The sequence below is a fragment of the Schistocerca americana genome, chromosome 4 (assembly GCF_021461395.2).
Source record: "Schistocerca americana isolate TAMUIC-IGC-003095 chromosome 4, iqSchAmer2.1, whole genome shotgun sequence".
Taxonomy (NCBI): Eukaryota; Metazoa; Arthropoda; class Insecta; order Orthoptera; family Acrididae; genus Schistocerca; species Schistocerca americana.
In genome coordinates this window covers 49,915,754-49,941,337 of record NC_060122.1, presented here as the reverse complement: position 1 = coordinate 49,941,337, position 25,584 = coordinate 49,915,754, and the positions used below count along the sequence as shown (strand labels likewise).

The following is a 25,584-nucleotide window of genomic DNA, read 5'->3' as shown; positions in this document are numbered from 1 at the left end:
ACTGGAGAACCGACGTCCACAAGCTGCTGAAGAGAGCGTTGGATCCGTTGTACGAAAGGGTGAACTGGGTACGGATCACTGAGGCTCTGGATGGCGCTCAGGGAATCTGAGCAGATGACATAAGCAGAATGTCGGTGGCGGCAGATGTAAAGAACAGCCTGGTAGAGGGCAAAGAGCTCAGCTGTGAAGACCGAACAACGGCCATGGAGCCGGTATTTGAAACTTTGTGCCTCGACAATAAAGGAACACCCGACCCCGTCATTGGTCTTAGAGCCATCTGTATAAATGAAAGTCATGTTGATGAACTTCGAACGAAGTTCCAAAAAACGGGAGTGGTAGACCGAACCGGGGGTGACCTCTTTTGGGAGCGAGCTGAGGTCAAGGTGAACGCGGACCTGAGCCTGGAGCCAAGGTGGCGTGCGGCTCTCGCCCACTCGAAAGGTTGCAGGGAGTGAAAAATTAAGGCGTTGAAGGAGGCGACGAAAGCGAACTCCAGGGGGTAGCAGGGCAGTGACATACAACCCGTATTGACGGTCAAGAGAGTCGTCAAAAAAGGAACGATAAGACGGATGGTCGGGCATTGACAGTAGCCGACAGGCATACCGACAAAGCAGTATATCGCGCCGGTAGGTGAGTGGCAATTCGTCAGCGTCAGCATGAAGACTCTCTATGGGACTGGTATAAAATGCTCCGATCGCAAGTCGTAAACCCCGATGTTGTATGGAGTTGAGGCGGCGTAAGATGGATGGCCGTGCAGAGGAGTATACGAAGCTCCCATAATCCAGCTTGGAGCGGACGATCGACCGATATAGACGAAGTAGGACGGTTCGATCCGCTCCCCACGACATACCACTGAGAACACGGAGGACATTTAAAGAACGGGTACAACGGGCAGCCAAATATGACACATGTGGAGACCAGCTAAGTTTCCTGTCAAATGTAAGGCCTAAAAATTTGGTTGTCTCCACGATTGGGAGAGCAACGGGACCGAGTCGTAAGGACGGTGGGAGAAACTCTTTGTAGCGCCAGTAGTTAATACAGACAGTCTTTTCGGCAGAAAAACGGAAGCCACTGGCGACACTCCAGGAGTAAAGACGGTCAAGAGAACGCTGAAGACAGCGCTCCAGGACACGTGTACACTGCGCGCTGCAATAGATGGTAAAATCATCCACGAAAAGGGAGCCTGATACATCAGCTGGGAGGCAATCCATTATTGGATTGATCGCGATGGCGAAGAGAGCGTCGCTCAAAACTGAGCCCTGTGCACCCCATTCTCCTGGCGAAAAGTGTCGGACAGGACAGAACCCACACGTACCCTGAACTGTCGATCCATTAAAAAGGAACGAATAAAAAGAGGGAGGCGACCGCGAAAGCCCCATGTATGCATGGTGCGGAGAATGCCCGCCCTCCAACAGGTGTCGTAAGCCTTCTCCAAATCAAAGAACACAGCCGCGGTCGGGCGCTTCCGCAAGAAGTTATTCATAATGAAGGTCGACAAGGTAACCAGATGGTCAACAGCAGAGCGGCGCCTACGAAATCCACATTGTACATTGGTAAGTAGGCGTCGAGACTCGAGCAGCCAAACCAATCGAGAGTTAACCATTCGCTCCATCACTTTACAGACACAGCTGGTAAGCGAGATAGGTCGATAACTGGAAGGCAAGTGCTTGTCCTTCCCCGGCTTAGGAATCGGGACAACAATAGACTCGCGCCACCATGCGGGAACATGTCCCTCAATCCAGATGCGATTGTATGTACGAAGAAGAAAACCTTTACCCGCAGGAGAAAGGTTCTTCAGCATCTGAATATGAATAGAATCAGGCCCTGGAGCGGAGGACCGTGATCGGCCAAGTGCGGTTTCGAGTTCCCGCATGGTGAATGGGGCATTATAACTTTCACAATTCGAGGAGCGGAAGTCAGGGTGCCTAGCCTCCTCTGCCTGTTTGCGGGGGAGGAAGGCAGGGTGGTAATGAGCGGAGCTCGAAACCTCTGCGAAAAAGCGGCCGAAGGCATTGGAGACAGCCTCAGGGGCCACAAGGACGTCATTCGCGACCTTCATGCCAGAAACTGGTGAGTGGACCTTAGTGCCAGATAGCCGGCGCAGGCTACCCCAGACAACAGAAGAAGGAGTAAAACTGTTGAAGGTGCTTGTGAAAGCAGCCCAGCTGGCTTTCTTGCTTTCTTTGATAATACAACGACACTGAGCACGTAATCGTTTATAATTGATACAATTCGCCACTGTAGGGTGGCGTTTAGCATCAGGTGGGAGGCTGATTGCAACTGGCGTTTGAGGGTGGAATAGGCCGTCTCACAAGCAGGGGTCCAACTCAAGGAGACATTTTTGCGGCATAAGTGATATAAGGGGGCCGCCACCTGAGCGGCCGATGGAAGGAACTTCCGGTAATACGATATTTTTCCAAGGAAGGATTTCAGCTGATGGATGTCCCGTGGGGGAGGCAGGCGGCGTATGGCGTCCACATAGGAAAATGACGGAGAGATGCCTTTATGTGAAATAACCTGTCCTAAATAGGAAATAGAAGGTTGAAAGAAGGAACACTTCACCTTATTGCATTTTAGCCCAGCCTGGCAGAGGCAAAGAAACAGCTGAAGCAAATTGGTAAAATGGGCTGCAGCAGTAGGGCCCGTAACGACAATGTTGTCGAGGTAATTAAGGCAACTGGGAATGTCCTGCTGAAGTCGTTCCAAGAAGCATTGGAAAATGGCCGGGGCGCTAGCCAGGCCGAACGTGAGGCCAGCGGGCATATTCAGAACAGTGAGGGCTTGAGAAGCTTTATCCAAATGAACCTGGAGGTACGCCTCAGCGAGTCAATTTTGGTAAAGTAACGACCACCAGCCAATCGATGGAAGAGATGATCAGACCGAGGGAGTGGAAAGTCGTCCACCTGGAGCTGGGTGTTGAGGGTCGCCGAAAAGTCCCCAAAGAGACGGAGACACCTGCCTGGCTTTTGGACGATGACGAGAGGTGTTGCCCAGGGGCTGAACTGAACAGGCTGTAGCACCCTTTCCTTTTGCAGACGGTCCAATTCGTCGTGCAGTGGCTTCTGGAGAGCTACGGGGACCTGCCTAACCTGGAAGTATCGAGGGCAGGCTGACTGCCAGAGGTGGAGCGTTGCTGCAAACCCCTTGGCGCACCCGATGCCGGGGGAGAAGCTATCCTGGAATTCGGTGCAGAGGGAGTCAACTTTGGGAAACGGCAGCTCTGAAGAAACCAGATGTACATGATCATCGATCCTGAACCCGAACATTTGGAAAGCATCCAACCCAAACAGATCGGTAGCATTGGAACTGTTGACTGCCAGAAAAGAAATCGTATGACTGACAGATTTGCAAGAAACCACCGTCGTGAACTGCCCCAACAAGGCGATTTCCTGTCTGTTGTATGTAAGTAGGCGTCGAGGGGCCGGATGAAGGCTTGGCGCTCCTAAAACGGTCTAGGTAGTGTAATTGAGCAGGGATACCGCAGCCCCTGCATCCACCTGCAGTCGAACTGGCTTACCCAATAGGGTGACATCAATATACAGTTTTGGGGACGCCAAAGACACAACTTGGTTGATGTCCACGGACGCCTTGGTGTCAGAGTGCCTGGAGATTGGCGCCGTGGCAGAGCGACAGACAGAGGCAAGGTGCCCGTCCCGACTGCAACGGCGACAGGTCGCCCAGCGGTCAGGACAATCCTCCTGTTCATGCTGGGAATAGCATCCTGGACATGATGGAAGGCACAGGGGTTCTCTGCGGCGGCGTTGCTGGCCCCGTGAGAGCTGCTGGTTGTCTTCCTTGAACGACCGTCTTTTTTTGTTTTCCGTACGCCGAGAAGATGCCGGTGCGGTGCGCTGGGGAGTGCGGTGTGAAGGTGCGTATACGGCCGCAATGTCCTCCTGGACGTCGGAAGTCTCTTCTCGGACGACTGCGACGTCGGTCCACGTTTCCAATCTGTGGTCAGCTGCAGTGGGAACTTCAAACTTGAATGCAAGGTCTATGATTTGATCTAGCGAAGGGTCCTCCAACTTTAAAGCGTCGTGGCAGAAAGCCGCGTCTGGGGCAGCTTGGATCAGGTGATCCCAGACCACGTCATCTGCGTAAGATTCCCGGTGTATGCGGGCGTCAAAGTTGCACTTCCGAGAGATACCTTTGAGTTCAGCAGTCCATTGTCGGTACGTCTGATCGCGTTCCTTTCGACTCTGGTAAAATTCCACTCTTGCTGCCATGACGTGATATCTGCGGCGATAATAGGAGGTGAGACACTCACATATGGCTGTGAAGGTAAGACTGTCAGGATCACATGGCTTGAGTTTCGTCAGGAGCTCGTACATACGGGAGACATTCCAAGAAAGAAAATAGGCTCTCTGATCATTTTCCTGGGATACCTGATGAATCCGGAAATGTTGACGAATCCTCTTTTCATATGTTTCCCTATCTTCAGCGTCTTCATCGAATGCTGGGAACGCTGGCGGTGTCGGTGGTGAAGACTTTGAATTTCAGCAATCAGTTGCTGCTGCTGTATTGCGAAATGTTGAAAAAGTTGATTCAGTACCTGCTGCACTGATAGATTCTGCTGCTGCAGTTGTGATTGTGCTTGTTGTTGTTGTGGTTCCATCTTCTTTGGGTTGTCGAATCCTTACTCATCGCTACTTTTGTATTCTCCAACAGTTTATTGAACGTAACTTCTTCTACAATACAATAACTGGCTGTACAATAGATGTAGACTTCCGTCGATCTAGCCGGAGCTGTGGTTCCTCTCGGTCGACTGGTACTTCGATCGGCAGTACAGTACCGCGGCTTCAGTGATATCTGCTCGGAGACTCTGCTACAACGGTTGCCATTAGCTTTGACCGGTCGGGCCTATATAGAGAGCTGGAGCCAATAGAAACGCGGCGTAGGTATCCGTGGCCGGATATGTCGCGGTGACCTCTGCAAGGAAAGGTTCCTATTAATCAACTGGAATCTTCGGCGTGTTTACCTGATGTCTTCAGCTGTTGGTTTGTTTCCCTCATAGCATGGCTGTTATGCGGTGCTGCCTGCCATTTAGGGGAACCCAATGGCAGACAGTACGTGAGTGTCCTTCAGTTGTGAGCAGGACCAGTGCAGCTGACGTATTACCCCACTACACGTCAATCATACCGGGTATATCGGGAGAAAATTTAGCGACAAAACATAGTCCTGGAATTACGTTGACGGTGGGCTGTATCTTCCCGTGTTCCCAGACAGAATGTAAAAACATGTAGCTCTCACAATATTACATCGCTATGTCACAGTAAGACTCATGAACAGATGCGGAACTACTCCGAAGTAAACGCGTCCTCACCACACACAAACGAAACTGAGTAAAGACCACAGTGTAGGAAAAAGAAACTATTTACGTACGCGAAGTCATATACTCACAGAGTCACAGTACAATAAATCGCGAGCTTAGAGAGTTGCAGAGATTGAGGACCGTTTGTCGATAACACTATTCTCCAAAGACTGTGTGGATTCAAACAGCGCACAACACACGCACAATGAGCTCTGTAGAAACAGGCTGCACATACCCGATAACACTGCAATCGGCACCATATTTGTGATGAAATGCTGTTCCTCTCTGCAGGTGCTACTGCTGCAGCAGTGAACCATGAGGTTTCACGTTGCCATTGCGAGCCTGTGGTCAGCCGTGGGAATACTGAAGGCGGCAGCCATTCGTCACATCTCCGAATGTGTTGCCGCTACCTCTAAGCTGGTTGAGAGAAAGTGTTGGAAGCGGCCTACGCAAAACTGGAAAATTGGGGGGACTCAGCGACCTGTGTGCGTCATTAGGAGTAACGGACAAGAAATTTCTTTCATATCCACCTGTGTGTCAGAAGACTATGGCTCCAAGGCGGCCGATAAGGAGCCATATCTGAACAACACCCACACACTAGCGACGCGCTCCAATCGCAGGAGGATGTTTCGATAAGGCTAACAACGTGGCACCTGCCGAAAGTACAGAGAATTCTTTATCAATAAAAACGCACTGAAATTAATGATGCATTAAAACTACACCCTTTTACAACAGCTACACATCCATCTCAACGTATCAGATGTATTCCAGTCTCATGAATCATAACAATAAAAAGACGTCACGGTCAACAACATCTAATCGAGTATTACTGCCCCAGTAGACAAAGTGCAAGAAGATCTTTGGGCTACATGTCTTTATATGAAAGCTTTAATAGGTTACGGCCTAAGTCTCCTCGACAAACAATTCCAACGTAACCTATCAGGAAGGTATAATTTGGTCTATATCGTAACCAGTAATGCAGCCACGAATTATCGTTGCGTTATCAGAATTATTTTCTAAATTTTTTTGCCATATTTATCCACATCTACAGGATTACTCTGCTATTCATAATAAAGGGCCTGGCAGAGGGTTCAATGAACCTCCTTCAAGCTGTCTCTTTACCGGTCCACTCTCGAACGGCGAGCGGGAAAAACGAGCACAATTTTTTCTGTGCGAGCCCTGATTTCTCTTATTATATCATGATGATCATGTCTCCCCATGTAGGTGGGTGCCAACAGAATCTTTTCGCAATTGGAGGAGAAAACTGGTGTCACCGCCAGACACCACACTTGCTAGGTTTTTTTTTTTTTTTTTTTTTTTTTTTTTTTTTTTTTTTTTTTTTTTTTTTTTTGTGGTTTTCGGGCGCACAACTTCAATGGTCATTAGCGCCCTGACTACTCTAAGAATGCACTGCGAGGCACAAGTTGACAACAACAACTAAAAGGGAAAACACAATAAAAGACAGACTGACAGGCATAGGATTAAAAAACATCATCAAATGTCCTTAGCGAGGTGTGTCAAATTGATAAAACAAAGAACACGAGCAGCTGCTCGTGGGTCATCCGCTAAAATGGCATCGAAAGTATTAGGCAGGTTAAGATCGAGGCGCAGTGTGTTAAGATCAGGACAGGACATTAAAATGTGTCTAACTGTCAGCAAGTGCCCACATGGGCAGAACGGCGCCGGCGCAGCCGTCAGCAGATGGCGATGGCTGAACCGGCAGTGTCCAATTCTTAACCTTGCTAAAACGACCTCCTCCCGCCGAGAAGGGCGTGAGGAGGACGTCCAAGCCACGGGAAGAGGTTTTAAGGCCCGAAGCTTGTTCACACTTGCTAGGTGTTAGCCATTAAATCGGCCGCGGTCCGTTAGTATACGTCGGACCCGCGTGTCGCCACTATCAGTGATTGCAGACCGGGCGCCGCCACACGACAGGTCTAGAGAGACTTCCTAGCACTCGCCCCAGTTGTACAACCGACTTTGCTAGCGATGGTTCACTGACAAAATACGCTCTCATTTGCCGAGACGATAGTTAGCATAGCCTTCAGCCGCGTCATTTGCTACGACCTAGGAAAGCGCCATTACCAGTTACTATTGATACTGAATCATGTACAGTCAAGAGCGCCGCTCCTCATTAATGGATTAAAGTTAAGTATTCCACCAGCAACGTCCGTTTTTCTGAAGTCTAATTTCCTTGGCCTGTTCCAGACCTCACGCCAGCCTGCGTGAGCTAAAACGCGTGCCTTTCGGCTTCCACTAATAATACGGTGTTGGCTCTCCTGCCAACCCACAACAAAAACTTGTGATTAAAATTTCATGAGAAGATCCCGCGCAACGAAAAACGCCTATGTTTTAACCCTGCTGTTCTGTTCGGGTCTATATGACCCGAAACGAATATGAACGTTATTTTACATTATGTAAATACCAATATATATTTATGAAACTTTGTGACTTTGTCTGAAAATGGATGAGCAGCATGTGTTTTAAAAGGTTTTAAAAAAGTTTAAGAAGTTTGGGCTTCAACTGTAATAGTTGCATATGTAATGTTCGGGTCATAATGACCCGACACAAATATGTTTAGTGTAACTCGTATTTATTTCTAAAATCTGGAAATGGCGAAAATTATTTTTGTTGTGTTGTGTGGGAATAGTGACTGCATCATTCCAACTTACTCTCAACAATCACCTAAAGCTCCATGCGTTCACAACAATGGGCTTGTTTGTTGCTTTCCCCAGGAAATAATAATTGGCAGTTCTCAATAATTGGAATGCTTTGTTTCTGCCCAGTTTGACTTGTGACACCATGGCGATGAGACCATTGAATGATCGTGAGTTGGAAGAAATAGTAAATGCCTCACCAGATGAAGGATCACTTTCTGAGTTTGAAGATCACATCAGCAATGCATCTGAAAGCGAGTGTTCCGATGACAGTTACGACAGTCCACAGCCCATACAAAATAGTGTAGAGACTTTTCTTTCTAAAAATGGGAATATAGAATGGCAGTTGCATCCACCAGCACAACATGGTCGCCTACCAGCTTCGAACATCATCAAGAGTACCCCAGGAGTTACCAGGTATGCAGTCAGCAGAATATCTGATGTAAAATGTTCATTTGAAGCAGTATTTCACACAGCGCTTCAAAATGAAATAATAGAGATGACAAATATTGAAGGGCAGCGAGTTTATGGTGAACAGTGGACAGATATTGATGGTTCTGTTTTCCATGCATACTTAGGACTCTTACTCCTAGCGGGTGTATATCGATCTCATGGGGAGTCTACAAAAAGTTTGTGGGATAAAGATACTGGGCGAAACATATTTCGAGCAACCATGTCTCATGAAACATTCTGTAAGATATCACGTGTCCTGCGATTTGACAAGAAATCTACTAGAGAGGAAAGACGACGTACTGACAAACTTGCCGCAATTCGTAGTATTTGGGAGAAGTGGGTAGAGGTCCTTCCTAAACTGTATAATCCAGGAGAAAATGTTACTGTTGACGAGCAGTTAGTAGCATTTAGAGGTCGCTGTCCATTCAAGCAGTATATCCCAAGTAAACCGGCAAAATATGGGATCAAAATATGGACCATGTGTGACAGCAAAACTTCATACGTACTGAAAGCCCAAATTTATACAGGAAAGGTGAGTGGAGCGGCACCAGAAAGAAATCAGGGAATGAGGGTGGTATCTGATCTCACTTCTGAGTTACGTGGTCAGAATATCACGTGTGACAACTTTTTTACGTCGTACAATTTGGGGCAGCTGCTTCTGAAAAGGAAATTGACTATGTTGGGAACTATACGGAAAAATAAGCCGGAGCTTCCACACAAAATGACCAACAAGGAGGTACACAGCTCTTCATTTTACTTCACAAATGACACTACTGTGGTTAATTATATTCCTAAGAGACACAAGAATGTTGTACTTATGAGCACTCTCCACCATGATGCGGAAATCAGTGACAGGGCTGATAAGAAGCCAAAAATGATTTTGGACTATAATTCAACCAAAGGTGCTGTAGACACGCTTGATCAGTTATTAGGTACATATACATGCAAACGAAAAAGTAATAGGTGGCCAATGATAGTTTTCTACAATATTCTTGATGTTTCTGCTTATAATGCATACGTTTTGTGGATTTCGGTTGACCCTAATTGGAATGCAAGCAAATTGACTAGAAGGAGAATATTCTTGGAGGAACTTGGAAAGTCACTGATAAAAGAACATATTGCATCAAGAACGCATTTCCCAAGAACAGAAGATTCTTTGAGAATGGTCACAAGCATCCAAAACCCGAATGATGTGGGTGGTGTGTCAGAATCGGTAACAACAAGAAAATCTACAAAACGTGCACGCTGTAAGTTCTGTCCATCAAGTAATGACAATAAAACAAACATGGTGTGTGGAAAATGTAGTAAACATATTTGCAAGAAACATGTAACCTACTTGTGTCCACAGTGCAAGCAGTAAGAAAAGAACTGTAGTATTTTATAAGATGATTGTATTGAAAATTCTGTTGTTTCAAATTTATGTGAATACTTGTGCCTAAACTACAATCAGTAAGAAGAGAGGATTCTAAAGTTGTAGTGCTTTCTATGTTGGAATGTAATAAAAAAACTGTAGTGTGTTCTGTACTGTAGTGTGCTCTAAGATGAATATCTGTAATGACAACTGTCTGTTGTTAGAAAATGTCAATACTTACGTCTAAACTGTCAACAATAAGAATAGAAGTATGGAAAAACTGTAGTGCTTTCTAAGTTGAATGCCTGTAATGGAAACTGTCTGTTGTTTCAAATTTATGTGCATATTTAAATGAAAAATATCCCTCAATAAAGTTGTATGCATTGTTATTATTATTATTATTACCATTATTATTATTATTATTATTATTATTATTATTACTAACAAGGTACTGGAATAGAACAACAATGTCGATAGCTAAAACTGTACCAAAATTTATGTTTCTAAAGCATTTTGATATGTCGGGTCATATTGACCCGAACAGTATATATGTCAAGTAAAAGTGAACAGAACAGCAGGGTTAATGATTGCCACTCCAATGTCTGTGGTACTATCTTCTCTATTTCGCGATAATACAAAATGAGCTGCCCTTCTTTGAACTTTTTCGATGTCATCCGTCGGTTCCACCTGATGCGGATACCACACCGCATAGCAGTACTCCAGGATAGGGCGGAGAAGTAGACCTGCTACACCTTCTAAGTGTTCTGCCAATAAATCGCAGCCTGCCGGAGTGGCCGAGCGGTTCTTGGCGCTAGAATCTGGAACCATGCGACCGCTACGGTCGCTGGTTCGAATCCTGCCTCGGGCATGGATGTGTGTGATGTCCTTCGGTTAGTTAGGTTTAATTAGTTCTAAGTACTAGGGGACTGATGACCTCAGAATTTAAGCCCCACAGTGCTCAGAACCATTTGAGCCAATAAATCGCAGTCTTTGATTGCCTCTATCCAAATTTTCTATGTGATCGTTCTAATGTATTTTATTTGAAATTGCAATCTCTAAGTATTTAGTTGAAGTTACAGCCTTCAGATTTGTTCGACTTTTGGGGCAATCGAAATTCAGCGGATTTTGAGAGCTCGTTTCTCTGGATGGGGCAGGATAAGGTTACGATTGTGGATGGGGCCGTAATCAGTTACTCTCGGTTGCGCAACAAATACGTGAACTTTATTTAAAGAAATTATAATTTTAAAACAATCTCTTAAAGTCACAATTGACTATGATAGCACAGAAAAAAATTCCACAATTTTAGCCCCGAAGGCCAGCAACAATAACCTCAAACAACAAACGGCTGAAGGCCTGAAATAAAAGTCTGAAGAACAATTCTAAATAGCACTTTTAAAATAAATGGCTTGCTTTTAAAATAAATAGCTTGCTTTTAAAATAAATAGCTTGCTTTTAAAATAAATAGCTTGCTTTTAAAATAAATAGCTTGCTTTTAAAATAAATAGCTTGCTTTTAAAACAGATTTGCTTAAAAACCTTACTGTAACATGTCTGAAGGCCTTATCACCAAAGAAGTGAAATTATTGCTCGGCTGAAGGTCATATCAATAATAAGAGATTTACAAATATCTTTAAAACAAACATCACAATCTAAGGAATCAAGACAAGCGGTTCTCAGCAAGTGTTCCAAGGGCCTTGGAAGGTAAATCAAACGTAAGGTACGGTGAGACAGGCAGCCAAGAGTTGTATTCACGTAACAGGATGACAACTAAAACTACTGAAACTAGGGGCACAAACGCTCCGACCGAAAGACTAACCAGTCTGCCTAACGTCCAATCACCGGTACAACGATGGAATATTTTTAGGCAAGGGCGAAGAGACAGACAGCACTACGTCTTCAGAAAACACCCAAGGCCGAAGGAAACACCAGGACCGACGTAGTAGATCTCTGCCCCCCCCCCCTCCCCCCCACACACACACACACACAAAAATATGCACAGTACAATACAAGAAGTTGTCAAACTACACGCCGTGTCGGACAGCATCAACACGACGAGGAAAGGCACACCACCTCCAGGGCAGGTAACTGGGGCGTTAGCGGCCACAAGGCAGAAAATACCACTGGTTGTACTTCACTAACAAGAATAATACTAAATTCAGTGATGAATAACAAATAGAGAAAGACGGCTGCAATGTTTCACCGCCTCTGACCACTTCACTTGTTGGCGCCAGGGTCAGCGGCCCTGGAAGCAACAACCCGCCTGCAAAAGTCGAGATCTCAGAATAGTCAAGGTTGCATTAGCAGTTAACTCTTCACTCAAACGTCCAGGGTTCGGTGTGCAACGAAGTCGTCGCTCTCGCAGCTACCCCTCATCGATCCGGCAGTGGCAGCACGCCCCCAGCAACCCCGGCTTGCCCCTCGCGCTGCATGGACCTGCTCGCTGCTGCGCCCCCAAACGACCTCATGTCCGTTCACCCTCCCACTCACACCAAATCCAGTACGCAGACAGCATTAAAATAACTGCTCATTCAAAACCACGAGATACACACGGAGCCCGGAAAACAATTACGACAACAATTCACAATACTAAAACGAGTCACTATGAAACAACATGGACGAATTAGAAGTCGGCACGAACACAGAGAAGCCAGAAGCGGTCGGAAGACCAAATGTACGTCGTCCGCTGCGACGACCGACCGAACGACCAACCAACAGTCGTCTCCACTCAAGTCAGGCACAGGAAAGATTCCAGTATAAATCTTCGACTGACAACTTATTTCCATGAGATCACTTCGACGGCCACCCCCCCCCCCCCCCCCACACACACACACACACACACACACACACACACACACACACACACACACGTGAAAGTTGCACTACTCAAATATCACGACCCATTCAACTAAAACTCGCTGAATCCGGTCCTTGACGTGGTCGTGCACTCTCGCGACCACACCCTTCCGCCGGACAGTGGATGTGTGTCGCCAGCGGTCGGGCGAGCACTGGCTGTCCGGACCTCACTGCTGCTCTCTCCCAAATCCTCTTGTTCAACACACGACGGCCCGGAAATACTACAGGCTGCTCCAAAGACGGTACCACAGTAAGCGCTATCGATAAGCGCTGCTGCTGCTGCCACTCACGGGCAGACAACGCGAGCAAACGTAGCGGCGCCAGTGAACACAATAAGAAAACGAGGCGCCACTATCGCTATTACAAGATGCCAGGCTATGATCCTGATCAGTTACCGCTTAGCAGCCAGCTATTGTTGCTCGAGCATCACATTAGCGAAGCTGTTACTTCACGTCATCAAGAGAAACAAGAATATTCATATCTTCAGTATCATTGTCGTCCAATTGTTTTGATTGTGATTATTGCGTCTGCTGACTCATCAAGTAAATATAATAGTCGTAGTGATGGGTGTGCAATAAAAATTAAGGTAATTGCGGGTAATGCTGTTCAGATAGTTTCAATTAAATGTCCATGATGTATATTTCGGTTTGTATAGCTCTCTGTGGATCGGAGTATGGAAACAGATCCCTTCATCTGGCAGGTAGGTTAGAAAATTTAAAAAAGGAAATGGACAGGTTGAAGATATAGCAGAAATTAGAGAGGTTTGGTGGCAGGAGGATGAGGGCTTCTGGTCCGGCGAATAAAGGGTTATAAATACAAAGTCAAATATGGGTAATGCAGGAATGGTTTAGTAACGAATAAGATGGGTGGTTGTTTGAGGTTTAAGGGACCAAACAGCAAGGTCATCAGTCCCTTGTTTCAAATATGCTCCATTCCGCTAATGCGACATCTCAGGAAAGTCAGAACAATAAAACGGAAAAAGGTAAATACGTAAAAGGGCAGACATGTTGTCATTGGTAAAAACAAAATGAGGGAAGTCGGCAAGAGAACGAACCCAACGCTATGCTGAAGCAGCATAGGCAAGACCACCTGTGACTTAAAACGTGCAACCGCTAGAATGTAGAAATACGTATGGGAAAAGGAGACTAACCAATCCTTAAAAAACAAAGAGGTAAAAACAGAGTAAAAGGGGAAGAAAAGAGGATCTCGGTCAGGGAGGTGAATCGGGAATCTCCCAACATGGCTTACAGTGGGAGACACCCAAACACTCACCGCCCTGCCCCAACACCAGAGAGAGATTAAAAACCTTAAAACTGAGAATAAGAACCACTTTCCCAGAGGAAACCGAGAACCAGAGAGACCATCCGGGAATCGTCAGCCAACATCAAAGGTAAAGTGCAGGGGAGTCTGTACTTAGCACGCAGAGCCAAAAGAAGGGGGCATTCAACCAAAATGTGGGCTACTGACTGGAGGGCTCCACAACCACAAAGTGGGGGTGGCTCATCACGCAAAAGAAAACCATGGATCAGCCTGGTATGGCCAATGCGGAGACGACACAGTATGGTTGAGTCCTTTCGGGAGAGGCGAAAGGAAGAACGCCACGGGCCTGGTGTCACCTTAATCGCACAAAGTTTATTAGACAGGGGAGTAGCCTCCCAAGAATTGGCCCATGACTGTGCGAAGTGGGATTTTACGTGAAGCCGTAAATCCGCTGCAGGAGGGGCTACAGAAAACGGGGGTAAGTAACTGCTCCCCCAGCCAAACGATCAGCGAGCTCATTACCCGGGATACCCACATGGCCAGGGACCCAAAGGAAGTCAATAGAACAAGCAGCATGGTGAATATCAGCAAGATGTTCATGGATGGCAGAGACCAAGGGATGGCGCGAAAAACACCGGTCAATAGCAAGAAGGCCACTCATCGAGTCCATACATAACAAAACGCGGTTGTGTTGGGACTGTTAAACAAAGCTAAGGGCCTGGTAAATTGCCATCAATTCCGCAGTAAACACCCCACATGTGGGTGGCAGCAGATGATTTTCCGTTCCAACAGAGGACTTGAAGGCATACCCAACATGATCAGCAGACTTAGAGCCATCAGTGTAAAGAACAACAGGATCACGAAACTCCCATAAAATTTGGCGGAAAAAGGAACGCAACACCACCAGGGGGATGGAATCCTTCGCACCTCCATGGAGATCCATCCGAATTCGAGGCCGAGGAACTAACCAAGGAGGGGCGGAGGGGAGGGAGCGAGGAAGACAGGAAAAAGAAGGAAGCTGAAAATCACGGCAAAGAGACGCAAGGCGGAGCCCAACCGGTAAACCCGCCCAAGGGCGGGAGTCGGGTGTGCGACGTCCATGGTCTTGGAACAGGATAGAATAGGAAGGATGATTGGAGAGGAACGGATAGTGAGTGCATAAGACACCAAAAGCTGGGACCGCCGAACAGAAAGGTGGGAGGGGGGGATCCCAGCTTCAACCAGGAGACTATCAACAGGGCTAGTAGGGAAGGCACCGGTGGCCAAACGGATACCACGATGGTGGACTGGATCCAGCACGTGCAGTGTGGAAGGAGCAGCTGAACCATAAACTTGACAACCACAGTCCAAGCGAGACAGAAATAGAGCATGATAAAGACGGAGAAGGAGGGAACAGTCTGCACCCCAAGAGGAGTGGGCAAGGGAGCGAAGGACAGTGAGTTTACGGAAACATCCAACCTTCAGGAGTCTCATAAGGGGCAGCCAAGTGAGCTTGTTGTCGAAAAAAAGACCCAGGAAACGAAACTGTGGGACCACAGGCAATCGCTGTGCAGCGACATAGAGCTCTGGATCATGGTGGACCGTAGTACGGCGACAGAAGTGGCCCACCCGCGATTTTAAAGGAGAGAATTGAAACCCGTGTGCGAGGGTCCATGCAGGGGCACGCCGTATAGCCACCTGGAGCTGCCGTTCTGCAGATGCCATCGAGGAGGAACTAACCCAAACGCAGAAATCATCCACATTCAGGGCATGGGCGACCAAGGGACCGACAGAGGCCCCAAGTCCATCGATAGCAATGAGGAAAAGAAGGACACTCAAGACAGAACCCTGTGGGATGCCCGTCTCCTGGGTCCGTGGAGAACTGAAGCAGTACCAACTGGAACTGGCGGATAAAAATCGGGAGTGGGCCCCAAAGACCCCACTGATGAAGGGAAGTAAGATGTGATGGCGTCAAGCCGTGTCATAGGCCTTGCGAAGGTCAAAAAACACTGCAACCAAATGGCGGCGCTGGAAAAAGCCTGCCGAACTACGGATTCCAAGCGAAGTAAATTATGGATTGGAGGCCATCCCTCTCGAAAGCCACACTGGTAATTGTACAAGAGATTCCGAGATTCGAGGACCCAATTGAGCCGACATGCTACCATCCGTTCAAGTAACTTACAAACAACATTGGTCAAACTAATTGGCCGATAGCTGTCAACAGATAGGGGGTTCTTACCAGGCTTAAGAACAGGAACCACAATGCTATCCCCCCACTGAGAAGGAAGTCATCCTGGAGCCAGATATGGTTAAACACCTGAAGAAGATGTTGCCGTTGTGGAGCACTGAGATGTTGAAGCAGTTGGTTATAAATGGAATCTGGGCCAGTGGCCCTATCATTAGAAGAAGATAGAGCAGAAAGAAATTCCCATTCAGCAAAAGGTTCGTTGTAAGATTCTGACTCACAAGGGGTGAAACATAAGGTGGAAGCTTCAGCTCGCTGTTTTTGGTGAAGGAAAGCAGCTGGATAGGAGGCTGACGCTGATGCCACAGCAAAATGGGTCGCAAGATGTTCTGCAAGAACTAATGGGTCCGTACAAATGCCATCTGGGAGGTGAAGGCCTGGGAGGGTGGACGGCCGATGGCAACCTTGGAGACAGCGAAGTGTAGCCCATACCCATGACAGAGGAACAGTAGAACCAAGGGAAGAAACGAATCGTTCCCAACATATGCGCTTGCTCTGTTTGATTAAATGACGGGCTTTACCGCGGAGGCGTTTAAAGTTAGTAAGGCTGGATATGGATGGGTGCCTCGTAAGGTGTTGCAAAGCTCGACGGCTATCATGGATGGCAATGGCAATGGCCGTACTCCACCATGGGACTTGCCAGCGACGAAATGGTCCAGAAGAGCGCGGGACAGCAAGGCTAGCAACGCCAAAAATCGCCTCAGACACGTCAGGTAGGATGTCATCAATACGACACGAAAGAGAGGGAGAAAACACGACCTTTGCAGTGTATAGAGGCCAATCGGCGCGTCGGAAAGACCAACGAGGTAACCTGTCCATTGGGGAGCGGGAAGGGATAATCAACGGGAAATGGTCACTATCCAAAGGTCGTCGTGTGGCGACCAGTGTAATGAAGGGAGGAGAGAGTGAGAAGAAAGACAAAGTTCAATGGCAGAAAATGTACCATGACCGGCACTGAAGTGAGTAGGGGAGCCATCATTAAGAAGGCACAGGTCGTGGTCTGCAATAAATTGGTCTATAAGATGACCTCGTCTAGATGGAAAGGCACTGCCCCACAAGGGATGATGAGCATTAAAATCCCCAAGGAGGAGGAAGGGAGGAGGAAGTTGCTGAAGAAGGGCAGTTAAGGCAGCAGGTGTAAGAGTGCTGTCAGGAGGGAGATAAAGATTGCAAACTGTGACCGCAGAGTCTAAGTGGACCCTAACAGCAACTGCTTCCAATATAGTTTGAAGAGGAATCCACGTGCTAGCAATGTCTGTACAGACCAACGTACAAACGCCACCAGAAGCCCACAGAGGTCCAACCCGATTTCGACAGAAAACACAGAACCCACGGAGGGTCGGTGAGTGAGCATCAGTAAAATGAGATTCCTGGAGAACCACACAAGCTGCAGAGTAGGACGAAAGAAGGGATTTCAATTCCAGAAGGTGACGATAGTATCCTTTACAATTCCATTGGAGAACCACAGAACGATGGTTTAAATGGGGGCTGAACACGCTAAATCTAGTCATACCGCCGGGTCCCCACCCGTCACCGACAAGGAGGGGGCGACATCCATGAACGACAGGTCAGAATCCGGTTGTGAAGTCGGGGAAGGGACCTCCGGTGACACCAGAGGCTCTTTGTCCCGGGACTTATGTTTCTTCTTCTTTTCAGGCTGAAATCGAGGAGGGCTGTGTGGCATAAAGGAGCCAGCTGCAGCAAGATCAGGAACAGAAAGAGACCGGGCGACCTGGGGGCCGACAGACCGCGGCTCTCGCGGTCGTCGCGCGGCAGCAGACCTTTGGCTTGGAAGGTGCCGGGAAGGGGCATCCCGGGAGAGGCGCCCTTGACCGGCAGACGCCGAAGGAGTGGGACACTTCTCCGGCTGGGGAGGGGGAGCAGCGCCCATAGGAGGAGGTGTGGGAGCCGCAGGGGAGGGGGGGAGGAGAGGGGTCCGCGATGGGGGTAAGGAAGGGGGAGGAAGGGTTGTAGGTGTAACCAAGGCATAACTAGATGTCATGGACACAAGGTGAAGTCGTGTATATTTCTTACAGACCTCTGTGTAGGTTAAACGATCGAGGGACTTATACTCCTGTATCTTCTTTTCCTTCTTATATACTGGGCAATCTGGTGAACGTGGAGAATGACTACCATGACAATTTACACACACAGGAGGGGGAACACAGGGACTCACCTCATGGAGTGGACGTCCACAGTCACCACAGAGAGGGGCCTGTGAACAGCGGGAAGACATGTGGCCAAAACGCAAGCACTTAAAACACCTCATAGGAGGTGGGATGTACAGCTTCACATCACAGCGATAGACCATAATCTTAACTTTCTCCCCTTCAAAAGCCAGGATAAAGGCACCAGTATCAATACGATTGTCTTTAGGACCCTTCTGAACACGCCAAACAAAGTGAACACCACGCCGTCCGAGATTGTCCCGAAGTTCATCAGTTTGAAGGATGAGGTCCCTGTGAAAAAACACACCTTGTACCATATTTTGAGACTGTTGGGGGGTAATGGACACAGGAATTGTGCCAAGATGGGTACAGGCACGAACGGCCGCAGATTCGGCAGCTGAAGCAGTTTTTTTCGGCAACGAACCCGACCGCATCTTGCTCAGGGAGTCCACTTCGCCAAGCTTGTCTTCAATGTGTTCCACAAAGAATAAAGGTTTGACACTGGTGAAAGTATCTCGATCAGTCCTGGTGCAAACTAGATAACAGGGGAAAGGTTTTGCCCCTAGCCGATGGGACTGACCCTCTTCCCAGGGGGTAGCCATGGAAGGGAAGGCCAAAGGGGCAAGAGAAGCAGCACTTGAGGAATCAGTTCCATGCAGAGAGATGGCCGCAGAATAACAGCCTGAGTTCTGGACCCGTACGCATTTCATTTGCATAGCGTCCGCCCACTCTGATCAGGGGCTCTCCTCACGGGGAGCAACCAGCCACAGCAAGGGCCGTCTGGCACGCCGGCCATTGCTGGGGGTTCCGATGCTCCAGGATGACGAGCAACCACTCCAAGGCATGCATGAGGAGGTCACAGCTCAGGTATCAGAAGTGTGATCCCTTTGTGTTCTGGCTATGCACCCTAGTATCAGACAACGACGTGAAAGAAAAGGTGGAATGTACTAGGAGGGCGCACGTCGGAGACACTAGGTAAGATGCTCTTCCCAAATGGCTCACACTATGGAGGAGGCATTTTGTAGTGGATGTCAAACCCCAGAGGAGACCAAGGAATGCCAAAAGGAGGAGACGATTATGCAACGAAGCCGAATTGGAAAACCAAAAGAACCAGGAGGATAGCGGGGGCCAACATAAGCAAGGACACCAATAGAGGGAGAGGAGAGGGCGAGGGGAAGGGGGAAATGAGGGTCAGGGAGGTGAAGGGAGAGAGAGGGGGGGAAGGGAAGGGAGGGAGAGGGGGGGAAGGGAAGGGAGGGAGAGATGGGGGGGGAAGGGAAGGGAGGGAGAGATGGGGGGGAAGGGAAGGGAGGGAGAGATGGGGGGGGGAAGGGAAGGGAGGGAGAGATGGGGGGGAAGGGAAGGGAGGGAGAGATGGGGGGGAAGGGAAGGGAGGGAGAGATGGGGGGGAAGGGAAGGGAGGGAGAGATGGGGGGGTGGAAGGGAGGGAGAGGGGGGTGGAAGGAAGGGAGAGGGGAGGGGGGGTGGAAGGGAGGGAGAGGGGAGGGGGGGTGGAAGGGAGGGAGAGGGGGGGGTGGAAGGGAGGGAGAGGGGGGGTGGAAGGGAGGGAGAGGGGTGGGTGGAAGGGAGGGAGAGGGGGGAGTGGAAGGGAGGGAGAGGGGGGGGGGAAGTGAGGGAGAGGGGGGGGGGAAGTGAGGGAGAGGGGGGGGAAGGGAGGGAGAAGGGAGAGGAGAAGGGAGAGGAGAAGGGAGAGGAGAAGGGAGAGGAGAAGGGAGAGGAGAAGGGAGAGGAGAAGGGAGAGGAGAAGGGAGAGGAGAAGGGAGAGGAGAAGGGAGAGGAGAAGGGAGAGGAGAAGGGAGAGGAGAAGGGAGAGGAGAAGGGAGAGGAGAAGGGAGAGGAGAAGGGAGAGGAGAAGGGAGAGGAGAAGGGAGAGGAGAAGGGAGAGGAGAAGGGAGAGGAGAAGGGAGAGGAGAAGGGAGAGGAGAAGGGAGAGGAGAAGGGAGAGGAGAAGGGAGAGGAGAAGGGAGAGGAGAAGGGAGAGGAGAAGGGAGAGGAGAAGGGAGAGGAGAAGGGAGAGGAGAAGGGAGAGGAGAAGGGAGAGGAGAAGGGAGAGGAGAAGGGAGAGGAGAAGGGAGAGGAGAAGGGAGAGGAGAAGGGAGAGGAGAAGGGAGAGGAGAAGGGAGAGGAGAAGGGAGAGGAGAAGGGAGAGGAGAAGGGAGAGGAGAAGGGAGAGGAGAAGGGAGAGGAGAAGGGAGAGGAGAAGGGAGAGGAGAAGGGAGAGGAGAAGGGAGAGGAGAAGGGAGAGGAGAAGGGAGAGGAGAAGGGAGAGGAGAAGGGAGAGGAGAAGGGAGAGGAGAAGGGAGAGGAGAAGGGAGAGGAGAAGGGAGAGGAGAAGGGAGAGGAGAAGGGAGAGGAGAAGGGAGAGGAGAAGGGAGAGGAGAAGGGAGAGGAGAAGGGAGAGGAGAAGGGAGAGGAGAAGGGAGAGGAGAAGGGAGAGGAGAAGGGAGAGGAGAAGGGAGAGGAGAAGGGAGAGGAGAAGGGAGAGGAGAAGGGAGAGGAGAAGGGAGAGGAGAAGGGAGAGGAGAAGGGAGAGGAGAAGGGAGAGGAGAAGGGAGAGGAGAAGGGAGAGGAGAAGGGAGAGGAGAAGGGAGAGGAGATGCATCCCTGGAGATAAAGAAGGCTGCACTGGCTCGGGGCCCCGTGCTCGCCACGTACGTATCCACAACATCGCCTGCAGCGCCTCTCCTGGACTAGTGACCATTTGAGTTGGATTCTAAATGACTGGACAACTGTGTCGTGGTCGGATGAGTCCCAATTTCAGTTGATAAGAGCCGATGGTAGGATTCGACTTGGGCTCCACAGACCCAAGTTGTCAACAAGGCGTTGTGCAAGCTGGTGTAACGGTGCAGGCTATGTTTACATGGGACGGACTGGGTCCTCAGGACCAATTGAACCTATCAGTGGCTGTAAATGGACATGTTTGGCTACTTGCATATCATCAGCAGCCACTGACGGACTTCGAGGTCCCAAATAACGGTCAAATTTGTATGGATTACAATGCGCCACGTTATTGGGCCACAACTATCTGTGACTCGTTTGAAGAACATTCTGGACAATTCGATCGAATGATTCGATTGCCCAGATCGCCTGACACGAATCCCATTTAGGGGACATACAGACAGATCAGTTCGTGCACGAAATCCTGCAATGGCAACACTCCCGCAATTATGGGCGTCTATAGAGGCAGCATGGCTAATTATTTCTGCAGGGGACTTCGAACATCGTGTTCAGTCCATGTCACATCCAATAGCTGCATTACGTCAGGCGGAAGGAGATCCGACAATTTTAGGAGGTATCCCTTGACTTTTGCGACCTCCGAGTAGTGACGAAGCCCACACCTCTCTCTGAATTTTTAGTGAATGAGAATATCCTGGGAGAAAACTGGTAAGCATAGTTTTCCCAGTATGTCACGGTAAGAAACTTATTGGCTGTTGTACCCGTCCGCGTCGGGCGCGAGGAAACCATAGACGACAAACGTAAGCAAAAAATATGAGAAAATGAAATTAATTACAGTACTGGCCATTAAAATTGCTACACCACAAAAATGACGTGCTACAGACGCGAAATTTAACCGACAGATGCTGTGATATGCAAATGATTAGCTTTTCAGAGCATTCACACAAAGCTGGCGCCGGTGGCGACACCTACAACGTGCTGACATGAGGAAAGTTTCCAACCGATTTCTCATACACAAACAACAGTCAACCAGCGTTGCCTGGTGAGACGTTGTTGTGATGCCTCGTCTCAGGATGAGAAATGCGTACCATCACATTTCCGACTTTGATAAAGATCAGACTGTAGCCTGTAGCGATTGCGGTTTATCGTATCGCGACATTGCTGCTCGCGTTGGTCGAGATTCAATGGCTGTTAGCAGAATATGGAATCGGTGGGTTCAGGAGGGTAATATAGAACGCCGTGCTGGATCCCTACGGCCTCGTATCACTAGCAGTCGAGATGACAGGCAGCTTACCCGCATGACTGTAACGGATGGTGCAGCCACGTCTCGATCCCTGAGTCAATAGATGGGGACGTTTGCAAGACAACAACCATCTGCACGAACAGTTCGACGACGTTTGCAGCCGCGTGGACTATCAGCTCGGAGACCATGGCTGCCGTTATCCCTGACGCTGCATCATCACAGACAGGAGCGCCTGCGATGGTGTGCTCAACGACGAACCTGGGTGCACGAATGGCAAAAAGTCATTTTTTCGGGTGGATCCAGGTTCTGTTTACAGCATCATGATGGCCGCATCCGTGTTTGGCGACATCGCAGTGAACGCACATTGCAAGCGTGTATTCGTCGTCGCCATACTGGCGTATCACCCGGCATGATGGTATGGGGTGCCATTGGTTACACGCCTCGGTCACCTATTGTTCGCATTGATGGCACTTTGAACAGTGGACGTTAGATTTCAGATGTGTTACCACCCGTGGCTCTACCCTTCATTCGATCCCTACGAAACCCTACATTTCAGCATTATAATGCACGACAGCTTGTTGCAGGTCCTGTACGGGCGTTTCTGGGTACAGAAAATGTTCGACTGCTGCCTGGCCAGAACATTCTCCAGATCTCTCACCGATTGAAAACGTCTGGTCAATGGTGGCCGAGCAACAGGCTCCCCACAATACGCCAGTCACTGCTCTTGATGAACTGTGGTATCGTGTTGACGCTACATGGGCAGCTGTACCTGTACACGCCATCCAAGCTCTGTTTGAGTCAATGCCCAGGCGTATCAAGGCCGTTGTTACGGGCAGAGGTGGTTGTTCTGGGTACTGATTTCTCAGGATCTATGCACCCAAATTGCGTGAAAATGTAATCACATGTCAGATCTAGTATAATATATTTGTCCAATGAATACCCGTTTATCATCTGCATTTCTTCTTGGTGTAGCAATTTTAATGGCCAGTAGTGTATTTCTGATAACCGATGCAAATTGAGCATCTGTTTACATCACCGTCGAATAACATCGTGAAGCAGAACACCACCAGTCCACTGAAACGACAACCTGTGTCATTGTCTCACGTTAATGGACCGATCAGCTTAATACTATTCTTATGTAAAGATATACGCAACAAATGAAAAGAAATGATCGGCAATTTGATCTCTGAGTGGTTCGACCTGGAGATATTCAAGTAAGTAACGAAAGACACGTAATATATCCGGTGGTTCTACCCTCGAACAATTCTTCAGTTATGTTTTATTTACTGGCTGTGAATAGTGACAGAAATATTCGTACATAATCCTAGTTGTTATCACAGGACTCAAGAGGTGTGCTTTTTCTAAATAAACGCGATTCATACATTTCCCTTAATATCGTATGTTTAACTAAATACGAGGGACCACAGGAGCAGATGCTTACCCTCTGTAGAATCCGACAGAGAAAACGCCACCATCAGGCGAGGATAGATGAAGTACGTAACGATCGCTTATTTCTTCACCGTCACTATGTATTTTGCATTTGCCGCTTCGCTCACTTACCAAGTGTCTATCCAAACGATTTTAATTACAAAACATTTCTTTGTATAAAAAAAAAAACAGAAGACATTTTTCGGTACTATAAATTACAGTATTAATAGACTTCTATAAATACGTTTTTGAAATCACTTTGGGGGCAAGGCATAAACGTCTTTCACAGATGATGAGGATATATTATGTGTTGTAAGCCCAATGAATGAATGAATGAATGAAGTTATATGATGAACAGAACATACTTTATGCATTCAATCAGTTACCAGCTAGTACTTAATTGTTCGTTTAAATATTTTTCAAAATAATTTTACTCTTTTTTTAATGTATTGGTTATGTATGATTTTCTGATGGCAAATTATTTTCAGAAATATTCTCATTTGCTTGAGTTGTATAATAACCAAATAAAGTTTACTTGCGCACTGATCAATAAACTGTCATTATTATAAGGCTTAGTTTTCAGGATTGGATGAGAACTTTTTTTCAATATTTACATTTGACTGAGGCAAAAGTGAATAGTTGTGTTTACGTGGCATTATACTTTGTTTCCATTCCTCCCAACGGGAAAAAACTCAGCGAGGGATAAAATTTCCATCCAGTTTTGTTTAAAATAAAGTTTGCTTCATATTTACAACCGCTACGTAATAGAATTACACACAAAATTGTTTTGCTTTAATTATGTTATCAATATTATTGTACTGATTGTTTTCAAGTCCGAGCTATTTTTGGCTCAACAGTTTACAAACTGCAGTAAAGTTCTTAAACTTTAGTGTGATACAAGTCAGCGTTGAAGCCTTAATTGTAAATTTCATTTGATACGACTCTCTATGTAATTGATACGGAGCTCACATCACACGGTCGGCGGCTCCTATCATCTGTTCTGTTGCGGCTCTGCCGCTACACCAACTGCTTCATAGGAACAAATGCCTGCTGCTGGTACCAAGGTTAGCACGATGTGTCGCGGGCTGCGCTTCTGCTTTTCACCTCTGCATCGTTTATACGAAACAAATTAAGTGCAGCATCACAGAGACAAAACATTTGTTATCCACTATACGGCAGTGAAAAGAGTTTTGCTTAGCATATTTGTCTAGTCAGTTGTTTAATGTAGTTTATACGCAGTTACTACTGTTCGTTCATTTCAAAGTAAGAACACGTTTCCTTGTTGGCAACACTGTCAGCGGTCAGAGCGCTGCATGACATCCACTACACAGTACACTACAGAATTACTGTTAGCCTGTTGCACATAGTTCAGCTCTCAGCGAATCATATTATAAAACTGTCTACGACAAACGGTAGTTTAGCGTTCTTGTAGGGCACAGGTTATTTATTCAGTCCTTGAAGTTTTTGTACTTTAAACGCGCACAACCATACGTGACAATTGTGGACTTGTTAAGCACTGTTACTGAATACCACAACGGCAGACAGCAGTTCGCTTTGTTAGTACCACGTTTATCAGACGCGTTTATTTGTGGTTCGGTGCGAGAACACTTATGAAGATACACTTGGTTAAAAGCGTTCGTGCATACTTCATCCGATTACCTCCATAATCCGACGCAGCAGAGGTGAGTACAGATTCACGTACTACTATGGGCTTTCACATGTTGTATTTGCTTATGCTTGCGTAGCCTTTCAGTATGTGCTGAGTTCCACAGTGGGTTTTAAACTGCACTATCTACAGAATCATTGTGTCTCTTTTCTCAGGAGCTTCTGTGTACGTTGACAATCAAATAGTTGCTGTGCAAGTATTTTGTTCTCATGCAAGGTGAAGCTTAATACAACACTTGAATTATTTGTATATTAATATCTCTCTTTTTTTATTTTAG

The 25,584-nt window shown here is 47.8% G+C and overlaps 1 protein-coding gene across 1 annotated transcript in view; it reads left to right on the top strand.

Moving 5' to 3' along the window:
- Positions 1 to 18,046: 18,046 nt before the first annotated feature.
- LOC124612590 (eukaryotic translation initiation factor 3 subunit A-like) overlaps positions 18,047 to 25,584 on the top strand; it is a 187,094-nt gene continuing 179,556 nt past the window's right edge. Inside the window, exon 1 of the mRNA XM_047140875.1 lies at positions 18,047 to 18,052. Within this exon, the coding sequence (XP_046996831.1) occupies positions 18,047 to 18,052 (6 nt within the window). The remainder of the gene's footprint in view (positions 18,053 to 25,584) is intronic.